Source organism: Ceratotherium simum, chromosome 17 (genome assembly GCF_057802395.1).
Source record: "Ceratotherium simum simum isolate JZ-2026a chromosome 17, ASM5780239v1, whole genome shotgun sequence".
NCBI classification, from domain to species: Eukaryota; Metazoa; Chordata; class Mammalia; order Perissodactyla; family Rhinocerotidae; genus Ceratotherium; species Ceratotherium simum.
The window spans coordinates 42,512,723-42,528,582 of NC_141916.1; the positions used below are offsets into that span (position 1 = coordinate 42,512,723).

The following is a 15,860-nucleotide window of genomic DNA, read 5'->3' on the forward strand; positions in this document are numbered from 1 at the left end:
CTTGGCACACAAACCTCCTCAGCAGATGCTTAAGGAATAAACGAATATGTGGTGAATTTTCCTGAGGTTATTCATTATAGAAGGCAATGTACTGAAAATAATAAAAAGTGAAACAATTTCACTTATATGCCTCTACAAAATAGGAGATATTAGTTTATATGAATTAAACCATATTACGTAGTTTACATTGGCATTTTAATACCAGATTATGGCCATCTGGTGAACGTTCATCATGTCATATTGTAGGAGACATTATTATTTCTTCTACTGAGGAGCTGTTTTTAGCTAAAAGTGACTGATTAGTCTTAGGAATAGTCTGATCCCATTTCTACTTTAATATGAAGTATTTTTTTAAAGCAAGGGAGTTTTAGTCTTAGACTTCTGGTTTCCTTGCCCCCAGCTCAAATAAAATAAAATAAAAATCTATTTATCCACCAGTCTTTTCCATTTTAGTAAATGATATAATTATTTGCTATGACCAAAAATCCAGGAGTCATCCTTGAATGTCTCCTTTTCTTATCCTACCCCTCGGTCTCCCTCCCCCAGCCCATTAATCACTGCCGATGTCCAATCAATTAGCAGGTCCTGTGGCTCTGACTCCAAAAATATATTCTGAATCTGTCAGTTTTCACCACTTCTATACCATTAAGGTCTTGCCTTAAATACTGCAGTAGCCTCCTAACTGGTCTCCTTCCTTCACAGGACAGCAGAGACAGCTTTGAAATGCATCGAATGTTTGCCCCTGAACTTAAAAGCCAACCTCCATACCATGTCCTCAGCGCCCTCCTTGATCTGGCCTCCAACAAACTCTTCATCTTTACCTCTTGCTGCCCACCCCTCTCTATTCCACCTCCAGGCCCCAGGCCTTCCTGTTGTCACTGGAACAGGCTATGCTTATTTCCATGCTCATGACTGTTATTTTTGCAGTTCTTTCTTCCTGGAATACTCTTTTCATGGATCTCCACAAGGTTATCACTCACTATACAGCTGTCTCTCATCTCTTCCAAGGGGTATCTTTAAAATAGCATTCCTTCCCCAGTCACTTTCTATCCCATTTCTCTACTTCAGTTTCTTAATAAGAAATTAAACTCCTCATTTCTTCATATTATTTCTTTTTACATTAACTTGTTTAATGTCTGTCATCCCTACTGGAAAGAGATTAGGGTTTATGTCTGCCTTGTTCACTGTTGTGCCCCCACAGCCTTGGTGCTCACTAAATATTTTTGCAATGATTTAAGGCTAAGTCAATGAAGGCAGTATGCTAGTTTTACGATATGTAGACCAGGGATGGTGATTGCTACAGCCAAGATACAAGATGTATTGAGACCACGAACTCATGCCTCATTGTCCATTCAAGGTTTAATAAGAAAACAAAAATAATATATTTCAGACTGGAACAGAACTAGTATCCCATGGGAAAAGGCTAATTTAGTCCACTAACAATTTGAGGGAACCTAATCTGTTTCACTAACAATATATTGAAAAAAAATATTTCCTTCAATCTTATTAGATATATAATCATGTTTATGTTATCTTGGGGGATTTGAAAGATGGGGAGTAAGTCATCTGCTGGGTTTCTATGCCATTACATGTTATATATCACTCTAGGACATTGCTTAATTACTGTAATAAACATTATTTACACACTGACCTTTTTATCCCTCCAAATGTTTGTGCATGACCTAAGAATTTTCCAAAGTCAATATGAAACATGTGGCCCGACTTTGTCAGCATGATATTGTCGTTGTGTCGGTCGCAGACTCCCAGGATGAATGTTACAACACACCAGCCAGCACAGGAATAGAAAAAGTTCCTTAAGGCCTAATCAGTTGAAAAACAATAACACAAAAACAACACACACAAAAAATGAGCAAATGCATTAGCATCAGAGCTAATGGTAACAAGTATGATAGAAAGCAAAATTGCATAATCAAGAACTACTTTTACATCTTAGTTGAGAGAAGTATATGATTAAATGGCTAGTTCTTGATACGCTACAGAAGAACATGAAGCAATCTGTTCCTTAGCCTAATAAATGAATGTTTTCATTGAAATTGTGGAAAATATCTCTTTCATTCAGTTGAAGCTAACTTTCTTAGTTTACTAGAGAGGATTCCTGGTGTGATTTTTTTTTTTTTTTTGCGAGGAAGATCAGCCCTGTGCTAACATCTGCCAATCCTCCTCTTTTTTCGCTGAGGAAGACTGGCCCTGGGCTAACATCCGTGCTTCATCTTCCTCCACTTTATATGGGACGCCGCCACAGCATGGCTTGCCGAGCGGTGCATCGGTGCGCGCCTGGGATCCGAACCGGCAAACCCCGGGCCACCGCAGTGGAACGCACACACTTAACCACTTGTGCCACCAGGCCAGCTCTGCTGGTGTGATTTTTTTGATGTCGTAAATATATAATATTGAATGATTTTTTCAAGGTAAAAGAAGAAGCAACAGTATGGCCCAATACTGCCCATCCCCAGAGAAATTTAAAATATCAGTTTTTGATAGTTGAATTTTTTTTTTTTTGGTGAGGAAGATAAGCCCTAAGCTAGCATCTGTTGCAAATCTTCCTCTTTTTGCTGAAGAAGATTGGCCCTGAGCTAACATCTGTGCCCATCTTCCTCTATTTTATATGCAGGACAATGCCACAGCATGGCTTGATAAGTGGTGCGCATGTCTGAGACTGGGATCCAAACCTGTGAACCCTGGGCTGCCAAAGTGGAGTGGACAAATTTAACCACTATGTCACCAGGCTGGCCCCCTGAATATCCAAATTTTTTTAACACAGAAAAAGCTATATGGAGATATCTGTAATATTGTATGTTTACCCTTACAAATAGGTCATCTGGCTGATGCCCAATAGTGTTTTGGTACAGTATATAACAGTGAATGCCTGTGTAGGTGGTAGCAGATTACCACAAAGTCAACTGTGGCTTATATTTCTTTAATGAACAGAGGTTTCTTCCCAAAATTACTCTTTGTTTTCAAAATGGTCTCTTGGGTATACATCATTTTCATCAATGATGCAATCGTGAGCATAACCATGGTGTAATCATGAATGATTGATTGGGCCAGTGATGGGTTATGGGTCTCCTTGAATGGCGTGGCTGACTTGCTGGAGTGGAAGTCTATGTCACTGGACTATATGTCAGGACACCTTAGTCCCAGGTATCCCAAGTGCCTGAGCAAGTCACTTTATTTGCCAGTCTAGATTTTCTTCACTTATAAAGTGAAGACAATAAAACATGTCCTTCACATGATGGTTGTGAAGAGCAAATGTATGTGGAAATACCTCAAACAATACAACCCCAGGAATTTGTGCAAAACTCAAGGTATAATTTTGGGAATGGCTAAAAATAGATTTCAAAATAATCTAATCTAATTCTTTGTTATTTGGGCCTCCAAAAGCTTGTATTTTCACCACTCCAATCTCACAGATGTCTGGAATAGATGAATCCTTGGGTCTCTCTAACAGGGCATGTGATACCTGGGTGACCAATCATCCCAGTCTACCCAGGACTGAGAAGTTTCCTAGAATGAGGGAATTTCAGTGCTCAGGACAGTTGTGAGTAAATCTACTGCTCGGCCATATTGCATCTTTGTGTGAATTAGCATAAAGGTGTCCCTGCCTCTGGGAAGACCCAGCTTTACCAGTTCATGCCTTGGCAAGTGGAACAAGGCTTGGCTCTAAACAACTTATCCTCTTAGCCGGGAGCCCTGGTGTAGAGCACAACTGTACACCGCAGGCCAGATGCCAGGATGAAGCAGAGTGAGGAAAAAAGGTTTGCAGTCAAATAAAACAGAAAACTAAAACTTTACATTTTGTAAAGTTCTGAGATATAAAAAAATAAAAACTCTATTATGCATTCTGCCAACAGTGAAAGAACAGGGCACGAAAACATAGAGCTTGGCAGACGAAATGCATTGCAAAGGAAGGAGGAAGATTTATAGAATGAGAGATTGTGTACAAATAGGCAGAGGTAACTTGAAGGAGGTAGTTTCAAAAGGCATCATCTCAGGTGAGATTGTTGGAAGGGAGGCAGTTGAGCAAAGAGAGTCTTGACTGATAGCCCAGAATTTCATCCAGAAGGAAAAACAAACACAGAAATTTTTATCTACCTAATATACCATTTAAATTGGGACATTATTAGTAAGCCGATGACTGAGTGAATTAGAACTCAAGGTGTACTTAATTTACTTTTCCATAAATCAGAATATCTAATGAACCAGAGCATATTCTTATTTAAGTCCATTATTTAATGTCCAGCAGGACAAACCTTTTCATAATCCGCCTTTAAACGGTTATGCTGACTGAACCACTTTTTGATTGTATTTTCTTTCAGCGGTCCTATCAGTCCAGAATGGCGATGGATCTTTGCTAGGGTTACAGCATCGGGCACCATCTGCACCAATCCTGATTGATAAAAAAGAGATTATGGAAATAATTCTTTCTTTACAGGATGAGGGATACTTAGGAAATACATCTTGATCTAGGTAACAACAATAGCCAGCACTACTTGGATTACCCTTTTCCTTTCCGAATCTTCTTTTTTGAAGAAGCCCTATCTAGATGGCCTTCCTTCTAATTTTTTCTAAATCCTGGGGAGAAATGTGGCTACTTGTTGTGTTTGGATCAGATCTATCAGAAGCAGCTTTAATATTTTTTCTAGAACTACAGTAGAGAGCCAATCTAGATGGTCTCACAGGGACTGACCCACTGAGTCAATAGAGTAGTGAGCTAATTAACATACGGCTTGTGCATCCACTTACAGTTTAAGGGAGGACATTCAAACTTGTATAACAAGCACAATTATGATGTAAGTGAACCAAATACAATCTCCATAACAAATATTTCAAATATATTATAAAAATCAATGTTCAGGTTAATAAAAGCTTCACTGTTAAATGTTCCGTTTCTGGAAATGAACAGAATAACTCTGCGGTAAACATATAGAGAGCCACCTGCTCCTTCCTTCTCAGTCAACATTAAAGAGAAAGTATGATAATAATTTTTTAAAAGAGAGCATATATTGATCGAACTTCAATAGGACCTTTGCCCTACTGGCCATGTATCCATCAAGGCTTTTCACTGCGGTCCCAAGGTTATTGGGATGTAAATATTTTCAAATCTTCTCATTTTTATTCTATACAGAACAGCAATTTAAATCTAGTATTTAAAACTTTCCCAGGACTAATGTCCACAAAACACCCTGTAATGTACAGTTCTATAAATAAAGTTATTGAGAGAAATTAAAGTCTAGAATTTCTGATTTCCATAATCATAGCAATTGCAAGAGTTGTAAACTCAAATGCCCAAAGGGACCAGGGACACACATGTAACTATAAGAAAAGAGAGATGGTTGAGTTTTTAAAATTAACTGTTTCATGGTATACTTTAAAAAATTCAAATTAAACAACAACAAACAAATAGATCACAGTGATGGTAAATGGAACACTTCTCTGTGCCAATTTGGCCTGTGACAGCTGGTTGCGGCCTTAATCTCTCTTAATATCCAATAGCCCAGTTGTGACCATTAGGCATCTACATTGCTGGATCAGAAAAAAACTTAAACATGGAGAATGGGAATTGAATGCTGCAAAAATAACCTATAAAACCTATTTATTAAAAGAAAAAAAAAAAAAGAAAAACAAAAGAAAAGAAACTTATCACCCCAGAGATAAATCCTGGGCATATCCTTAATACCATAACACTTCCTCCTCTCCCAACAGGATTCACCTCTTGTGTAAGTTTTCTCATGTTATTAAGTGAGATAGCAAGCGTTAAGCATTACATTTAGTAGTAATGTAATTACTCTAGAAAGAGGTGATTCCTCTTTCCAATCCTGAAAATTTCCCTTATTTTTCCAGTTCCTCCATTTAACACCTTCTAAAGGAAAATCACCTTCTACCTGGTTTCTGAGTGCTTTAGTGCCACCTCACATCTGACCATGCCCCCAATTATGACTTGGATTATTGCACCCTTAGATACCGTGCTGGAGCAATGTCAGTTACTTTTCAGACCACATTTGTCTTCAGGGAGTTAATCATTTCTAAACCCCAAGCGATTTATCATAAGCCTTGCATTGCTGACTACCCAGAAAACCTTGCACCTAATTTATAACAATCATGGAGACTAAATTCTGCTCATTAATTAAAGTCACACATTACATTTTACATATTTTAAGCTAGTATGTATCATATACTTTTTAAATACTTCCAACTTAATGCTTTACACACGGAGTAATATGCATGGTTCCATTCTTATAGTCCTCCAATGCAGTGTTTCTTAGATTTTAATATACATATGCATTACTTGGGAAATTAAAAGGAATTAAAAGGAAATAAATTTTTTTTGTGTGTGAGGAAGATCAGCCCTGAGCTAACATCCATGCCAATCCTCCTCTTTTTGCTGAGGAAGACCAGCCCTGAGCTAACATCTATTGCCAATCCTCCTCCTTTTTCTCTCCAAAGCCCCAGTAGATAGTTGTATGTCATAGTTGCACATCCTTCTGGTTGCTGTATGTGGGACGCCACCTCAGCATGGGTGGACAAGCTGTGCATCGGTGCGCGCCCGGGATTCGAACCCGGGCCTCCAGTAGCAGAGCGCGCACACTTAACCACTAAGCCACAGGGCTGGCCCCCCATGGGTCACACTTTAAGCAGCAAGGTTCCTAAGGAGAAAACTTTTCAAGGAGGCATCATATAAGACAGTGGCTCTCAAAAAGAGGTGCATAAGAAACATCAAACAGCTTTTTTGCAATCACTGAGACTTGAGCTCCCTTCCGCCCAGTGGAGAGCCTGATTTAGTACCTGGTTGGGGCCTAGTTATATCTGCTCCTTCAACTCCCCTAAGTAATCTTTATGCTCACCAAATCTGGAAAGCCAGCAATGAGATAAATCCTAAAGAATTTTTATTTGCCCTGAGATTCTTCCAAAGCTCCTAGAACATCATATACAAAGTAGTCATGAGAATTAAAATCAACAATACAGGTAATGTTGATAAAGTCATGTAAATTTCTGGCCTGGAGTAAGTATATTCTCCTTAAGGGCAGCAACTCTGTTTAGCTCATTTTAGTATTCCCTACCTTACTTTGTGACATCTACAGTAGACATTCAACAAGCCTTGGAACCTGATCTCCTAAAAATGACATTTGCTTTAATGATCTCTATTGTTCCTGAAGAAGTGTTTTGCTGGTATAATGTCCTCTGAAATCTTACAACTATAGAAGATTATTGGTAGATAGGAGCGAATAATAACCTGTTTGTCCTATGACGTCTGCAACTTTGGGCAAGTCTACAGTCATTTTTGCTGAATCATTTTATTAACTTTAAAAGAGTTAGCCTCCGTTATATTCTATGATTATAAATTGAGAAATGAGTAGATGGAATTGAAGAATTCCACTGAGGTCAGTGACGTATTCAATTTCTGAAGAAAAGGTGATCCAAGTGACTTCAAAAAGCTCAGCTTGGCTCATGGAGCTTCAGTCTTACTCTTTCAACATAGTAGGATATGAAAGAATTAGGTCACCTATGTGAGAAAAGGAAAAGTACAACTCGAGGAATAACAATCTCAAGAGTATTTTAATGATGAAAGACTCTTAGGAACTAGAGCTTTCGAAAGGGTTCAGGGCTGGGACACTTGGCATGGAAGCAAGGGCCCTATTTCAGAATCGAAACAATTGGCTAGCATGACTTGTACAGAGTCATCCTGAAGTATCAAGCTGCAAGGTAAGCTACCTAGGAGGTGCTTCCATGCTTAGCTTCTAAAATCTTAAGTCACAACTGGCTAGGGAACTGAGCCTAGTGGTAGGACCTCAGGAACTGGGGGCCCAGGCAGGGATAGTTTTCCTTTTTTAATGATGAGTTTAAATTCTAGCTCTATCCAAATAAAAAAAAAAAAAAATGACTACATGTTTTTCTAGTTCTATGATTTTTTTATCCCTTTGTTTATGCAGATATATCTGCTATAACTCATACCAATTAATTTAATGAAATTCTAAGCGGCAATGACCACATGCAAAAAAGATTACAAGATATCTTAGGAATTATTTCTTCAATTTAGCATGATTGTAAATAAGTACTTCTGATGTTTTGGTAATAATTTGGGTGGACCATTGACATTATTTCATTGGAAATGTGTATAAACGTAATTATATTTCCATATTAACGTCTTGGATTTTATAAAAGAAAAGAAATGCTGAAGTATGTTCAAAGTTTGCATGTATGGTCATCTTTGACTGTTGATATTATACTTTACTCAAAAGTCTTTTAGAAATTAAATGCAGGTTTATAACGTATTTAGAATTTTCAGAAATCCTTTAAGCATTTCCAACTTTGTAAATTTTGTGTTAATAGGCAACAATTCTATATTTTTGAATGAGTAGGCTTTTCTATTATCTTAGAAAAAGAGAAAAAAAATATGGGTTAGTTATTAATGTAACAAACCCTTTAAGATACACAAAAGGATATCATAGTTAACATTTGGATTGTCAAGGTCCTAATTAATATCTAAAAGGACATCATGCTTTATGTAAATTACTTTGGCTTATTGTTTTTGAAAATAAATCTTTTTAAAAAAGAAGAATGACTATGTATAGTTCTTTGGATTTTAAAATTTGTACCCTACTGTGGAAAGTACACCAGCTGTGGAAAGTCTGGTGGCACATTACCAGTGAATGTTTGTGATAAATAATGTAAGTCAACCACTTTCTAATCTCTACTGACCTTGGCCTTTTCCTGTGGATAGACATCTATAAATGATCATTTGCATATCCAGGCCCTCATGCAGCCAAATATTGTCCATCACTTGAATAATCTGCAGAACAAGCATATCCTGACGAAGATCATCTCCAGCCTGTTAAAAACAAAATTATAGGCTCTGGGTTTCTCCTTGAATTCCATTAAAAGCTTTCAAATATGGTATATGTCATGTCTTTCCTGGAATAAATTTCCAGCCTGACTTAGGGTGGTTTCAATTGTTTTATTAGCACTAAGAGTACCTTGTGTTTCTCATAAAAGATCAAAGAAAATAAAAACTTTCCTTTAAATGATTACAGAAGCTTCAGCCATCAAATTAGAAGTTGCTTGGAATGTTGTTCCCTGATAATAATCTTTCAATTTATTATCCATGTGCAATGTCTTAGACTCAAAGTCTAGTGAAGAAAAGCTGGACAAATGTTTATCCAAATTTCAAATTCAGCCAAAGGAGAGATCTCTTTCTAAGTGAAACATTATTTGGTATGCCATAAATTTATGCACTGATGTACAATTAGAATACCAAGAGCTTTTTGACTAGGAGTATAAATAGCACACATATGATTCATCAGACTTTGAATCGTTGACTTCTCTTATTATGAAAGCAGTTAAAAAGTTTTCAGAGTAAATGGCCTTAGATAATAATAAGAAATAATAAAGGGATGATTTTCTAGCATAGGCGAAGGAAATGGAATATATCCAAAGGGGAAGGATAGTTCTATCCTTTTAAACTAATAAGAAGTTTGGTTTTGAAAATGCTTTCTAAATTATATGCAGAAAATTATGCCAAGATGAGATTTTGTGTAGGTTTTTTTTTCTTCGTCAAAAATAGTGTCATGGGACCATTAATACTTGAGGTTATACAGTCAAAGCAATAATATGGGTGCGCTAATCATTATCCTCAAAAATAGTCAGAATCCACTAAAAAATTCACTCTGAGAATTTCTTGTCTGGTTTGGCTGAATTATTGATTAAATTAACTGAATGACTGGTAAATACTCACTTTTTACTTACAGCTCCTTCTTTAGTCCCTCTTTCCTGTCTATAACACTGTTACTACTTTTTTCTCTATTTTCCCATGGGATTCATGATAAAGACTGATACAGTCCATATTTATGTTTTATTTAAAAAGAAGAAAACAACCCAAATTACTAAAATAGGCAAGTGCTTGCAGATACAAATTTAACATTAAATTAACTTATATCATTTGAGTTTCAGGTAATTTTGATTCTAATTTAGTATCTACGCCAAAACAAAACACTTCCTCTAGGGGATCACCACACATTCTACTTTCCATGCTACTCAAATGTGATCGTATAATTTCATTTATTGAAACACATCTTAAGTTTTGCACTGAAAGTTCACTGGCTTTGAGCCAGTAATGTTTGGTTTATTGCCAATCGTAGTTTGGCATGTACTATAATTCTGTAAAAATGCAGAATCGAAAAGAACTGGAATCCTCTATGTTGTTACTGGAGGAAAATAGCTATAATAATTCCTTTTTGTGAGTAATAAATCAATAGTTCTACCTATGGAATCAATTTGATGTTTTAGGAAGGCTACTGTACCTTAAAAATGACACTGATGTTTTTGCCCATTGGATTTGCATTGAGGAAAGTAATCTTCAATGGCAAAGCATTAGATGTGAAATATGAACATGCCTATAGGAGAAAAGAAAAATAGTGAGCAAAATAAAGCAAAAAGAACACTTTCCCTGAAGTCACGGCCCCTTGCAGAATTTACTATATGACCAAATATTACATATATGAATAATTTTTACACTTTGGAACAAAGAAACATGTTTATTAAAAAATACTTTAGTCTACCAACCAAAGCCTTTACTTAGAACTGAAAAGCCAGCTTTTTGGCAGGTTGTAAATCTTAACTACATTTTTTCTTACTGAACAGTGGTGATATGTAGGCAGTTTAAATAAACTAAATAGTATATAGGTATTGTGCTTATGCTAGTTGGTTAATATCTAAAAGATAAAATTGCTATCTTTAAAAATTTATTTCCTTGGGGCCGGCCCCGTGGCTTAGAGGTTAAGCGCGCGTGCTCCGCTACTGGCGGCCCGGGTTCGGATCCCGGGCATGCACCGACACACTGCTTCTCCGGCCATGCTGAGGCTGCGGCCCACATACAGCGACTAGCCCACATACAGCAACTAGAAGGACGTGCAACTATGACATACAACTATCTACTGGGGCTTTGGGGAAAAAAAAAAGGAGGAGGATTGGCAATAGATGTTAGCTCAGAGCCGGTCTTCCTCAGCAAAAAGAGATTAGCATGGATGTTAGCTCAGGGCTGATCTTCCTCACGAAAAAAAAAAAAAAATTTATTTCCTTTTAATTATTTCTGCCCTGCAGCATACTTTAAGGAAACATGGATATAGAATTAAGAAAGACCTGAGTTCAAATTTGGACCCTGTAACTTATTAGCTGTAAGACTTTGGGCAAGTTACTTAAATGTTTGTATCCCACTGTAAAATTGAGATAACAACCCTACCTCACACATTGTTGTAATAGGTATATGAGCTAATGGATATTAAATACCTTTTACAGTGCCTGACACTAATCAGGTACTTCAAAAAATTAATGCATTCTTTTTCCTTTTTTGTTAATGAACATTTTCTTACCTTTACAAACAACAGTACAACATATATTTCTTCTCATTTCTTTCAATTACATTTTGCATTTCCATTTTCAGCTTTATGATATTGACTACTTTCCATTATACCTTCCTCGTTGCTTATTTTCCTTTTATGTTCTTAGAATTGTTTGAGTTTAAAAGGTTGTATGTCTTTAGGCTATTAGAGTGTTCAGGTTGACAGTGAAGAGTTAAATCAATACTGGAGAAAGGAAGAGGACTTGATATTTTTAATTTATCAACTTAGTAAAATATGACATCAATACAAGTTGAAGGATCAGTTTCAGTATCATTATTTCTGAGAAGTCTGAAATCAGTAGAAGCTGAGAGGAAAGAATCTATTTCTTAACTTAACTTATTAGTATAAATCGAACCTAATCCCTAAGCAAACAGAAACCCTTGCTTACTGAGTCAATTTGAGTTTTATAGTAAACACGTGAGGCTGCCTGTTTACGTACGTAATGAATTCTTGCTGCAAGGATCAGTCAATGAGGGAAGATATGACCTTCTGTCATGGTATTAAATCAGTAAATCCTGCATTAGGCCAGAAATAAGTCTAGATCAGTGGTTTTCAAACTCTGTTCATTCAATTCTTGGAGAGCTCTCTGAGGCATCCCAAGGTCAGGGAAGAGACAAAGGGCAAAGTGAGGCTGAAGGCAAGGCTTAGCCCCTTTCTTATTTAACATCACTCAGAGCTATTTTGCTTTCATTGTTTCACATTTTGGTTTTCACATGCAGTACATTTTTTGAGAGTTATGTCAAAAATACTATATATTCAACAACTAGTATGCACAAACCATTATCTATATGATAACAGAAAAAGATACCATATCCATACTCAAAGAGCCTACAAAAAGTTGGTATAAATGTATACACATATACATTAAGTTGAAAATAATTTACAAGGCAATTTATCACAGTTGAATGAAGAAGTATTTGAAGAAGAGAGTCTTTCAGAGATGAGCTGGATTTGAAGATTGTGAGAGACATAGATTAGCAAACAGAAGAAAAGTTTTTCTACGTAGGGAAAGGCAAACAAGGAGAACTTAAATCAGAGTAGAAGTTAAAAGTGGATTGGGAGGGTCATAACTAAGAAACAGGAAAGAATGAATCAGAGTCTTGGAGGATGAATTTATGTAAATGGTGAGATAGAAGAGCTGAAATAGAGACAGGAATATAAGAAAGGAAGGTATGACTTCTGTTCTTGAGAAGCACACACTAATCAAATATATTTATAATAGTTTAAAAGAAGGAAAACAAACCTATCAGTGAATGAAATGTCTGGACCTTACTTTCCCAGGAGTAAAGAAGGATTACATTAAGTTATTCTACCCATCCCATCTGGACCATCCCTTGGTGGCCCAAAGGGAAATAGAAAATGGTCCATTATGATTAGTGGTTGCAAAGAGAGACAAGGGTGAGAATTCTTATAAAGAAAGCTTCACTAAAACCTAAGACCCTTGCTCTCCATCTTGGAGAGCCATGCTTTAAGAAATTTGGGGCCAGCCCAGTGGCATAGTGGTTAAGTTCACGCACTCCGCTTCAGTGGCCCGGGGTTGGCAGGTTTGGATCCCGGGCGCGGACCTACACACTGCTCATCAAGCCATGCTGCAGTGGCATCCCACACATAAAGTAGAGGAAGACTGGCACAGATGTTAACTCAGGGCCAATCTTCCTCACAAACAGAAAAAAAAAAAAAACAAAAAACAAAAAAGAAATGGAATGAGCCAGGCCTGACTGCTTCTCTCCAGCGTAATTCACTGATGGTGATTAAAATAGAATGCTGACTGTAGGCTTTCCCACACTCACTATATTCATAGGCTTTCTTTCCAGCGTGAACTGTCTGATGCACAACAAGCTGTGAACTATTACTAATGACTTTCCCACAATCATTGCATTTATAAGGTTTCTCCCTAGATGGGTTCACTGATGTACCATAAGATTGTTTCTTTTTTAATTAATTAATTAATTTTTTTGTGTGAGAAAGATGGGCCCTGAGCTAACATATGCCAATCCTCCTCTTTTTGCTGAGGAAGACTGGCCCTGGGCTAACATCCATGCCCATCTTCCTCCACTTTATATGGGATGCCGCCACAGCATGGCTTGACAAGCGGTGCGTCGGTGTACACCCAGGTGTACACCCAGGATCGGAACCGACGAACCCCGGGCCGCCGCACTGGAGTGTACGCACTTTAAGCGCTTGCGCCACCGGGCCGGCCCCCATAAGACTGTTTCTATAACTGAAGACCTTCCCATACTCATTACATTCATAGGATTTCTCACCAGTGTTAGTTCTCTGACGTATAATGAGGCATGAATCTTGACTGCATATTTTCCCCACTTAAGGGGCTTCTTGCTTGTGTGAGGTCTGTGACATAAAATAAGACATTTACTCAGACTGAATGCCTTGCCACACTGCATTCAAAAGGTCTCTGGAATGAATTTGCTCATAGTCGACAAGTTGAGAGTTCTGATTGAAGGCTTTTCCACACTGCCTACATTTATGTGCTTGTTCCCAGTGTGGAGGCTTTGAAGTCAAATAAGACATTTACTCTGACTGAAGGCCTTACTACGTTCATTACACTCATAAGGCTTCTTCCCAGTGTGGATTCTCTGATGGTCAATAAAGTTTCTATTGGAACAGAGAGCTTTCCCACACTCCTTTCAAGTGTAAGGTTTCTCACCTTACAGTTGTGTGAAATGCCTGATGTTGGAAAAGGATTTTACTGCAAACAAAGGCCTCCCAAACTCATTACATTCACAAGGCTTCTCCCCAGCATGGATATCTGATGGTCAATGAGTAAGGAACTCTGAGTGAAGGCTTTTACACATTCATCACCTTTATGAGGTTTCTCTGATATTTAATGAGATGGGAGCAGTGATGACAGGTCTTTCTATACTCTCTGCATTCATAGGGCTTCTCCCCTTAGTGGATTCTCAGATGAATCATTGGCTGAAAGGTCTGTCTGGAAGTCTTACCATACTCATACTCATAGACGTTCTTTCCATTATAGATCCTCTGATGGCCAACCAGATGTGGGCTCTCACTGGAACTTTGCCACATTTATTGCACCTTCAGATGTGACATATGTCCCTTTAGACCTCCTCGTTGTTCAGCAGGACTGGAGGACAGACTAAAACGTTCTGCAGCTAAGAGCATCACCAGCCACATCAGCCCTGTTCATTGCTGTATGCACAGGTGCCACAGCCCTGTGCCAGGCACAGCTGGTCAGAGCAAATGGGGCAAAGAGGTGGTTCTATTTGGGGCATTTCCCAGCCTCAGGGAAAGCACCAACAGACGCCGGTTGCTGCAGGGAAGAAGTGTGGTACCCATCCACAGCGTAAGGGTGGTATATCTTGGGCTAGTGACCCTTGGCTGGGAGAGCTCACCTGGACACTCACAGCAGCCACATGTTAGAGCTGGTGCCCCACATCCCCAAGGCCTGCACAAGTCAAAACTCATATGAAATTTTAATCGAAAAAATTATTCTACTCAAACAACAACAAACCAAGAAAGCAGAAACAAAAAACCAACATCTGGACTCAATGATCCATATTGTTCTTTCTACTTTAAGATACTACGTCTTTGAAATGCTGAGTTTCCACATAGCTTCAGCATTAATCACAGTGAATACTACTAGTGATTAAAAAGCTACACAATTTTTTAAAATTAGCGATGATTTGAATTTTAGCCCAGATAGACATATCTCAGTTTGTTAAACTGATGCTTTATTTTGTTATTTTTCAAAACATGTTTATCCAGCATATTAGGAAAGTTTGTAGGGTATCTTTGCAGCTGCAAAGTTGTAAAGGTAATAGTACCAAGTTTTTAGCAAAACTTTTTATATTCATACTAATAATGGTCTAATTTTTCTCCTAATTATTGAATTTGTTTTCTCGATTGTCTTCTGACTTCAGTTAAGTAACATTTATTGTGCATGCCTGATAATTTAACCTCTTCACTTCTAAACCTCACTTACAAATCCTTCTCTTTATTAGTGTCTTCTGCTCTGGGCTTTTGAGAAGGAGGATAATAAAGCTCATGAGAACGGAGGAGAAAGAATGATTCTAAGTCACAGAAGGATGAATGACAGAAGCTTAGGAAGAGAAGGAGTTTGTGAGTATGGTAACACCAGGAAGGGCTTTCCATGCATGAGTAAAATTACAAAAATATTATATGGCACACTGGCACATGAACATCAATGAATTTTACATTGAATCAAAACTGAGATGATGTAGTTAATGATACACTAGTGTAGTAGGCATGGGTATGCACATAACCTAAATAAGCATGAAACCAAACCCAGCCTGCATGGGGTCAATAAATCAACCATTTTGCATAAATCAAGAAATCAATTCAGTGAGAAGTGCCTTTGTTTTTTTTTCACTGAACTGATGGATAGTTTATTTCTAAACCAAGGAATCATCTGATGAGTCTAACGTGATCCCAACTAGTCACAGTGCA

General features: G+C 37.7%; 1 protein-coding gene across 1 annotated transcript in view; it reads right to left on the reverse strand.

The window, feature by feature from the left end:
• PIK3C2G (phosphatidylinositol-4-phosphate 3-kinase catalytic subunit type 2 gamma) overlaps positions 1-15,860 on the reverse strand; it is a 380,793-nt gene that overhangs the window by 126,464 nt on the left and 238,469 nt on the right. The window contains exons 22-25 of the mRNA XM_087442698.1: positions 10,317-10,409; positions 8,719-8,848; positions 4,272-4,408; positions 1,652-1,821 (exon numbers count right to left, since the gene is read on the reverse strand). Coding sequence (XP_087298824.1) covers positions 1,652-1,821; positions 4,272-4,408; positions 8,719-8,848; positions 10,317-10,409 — 530 coding nt within the window. The remainder of the gene's footprint in view (positions 1-1,651; positions 1,822-4,271; positions 4,409-8,718; positions 8,849-10,316; positions 10,410-15,860) is intronic.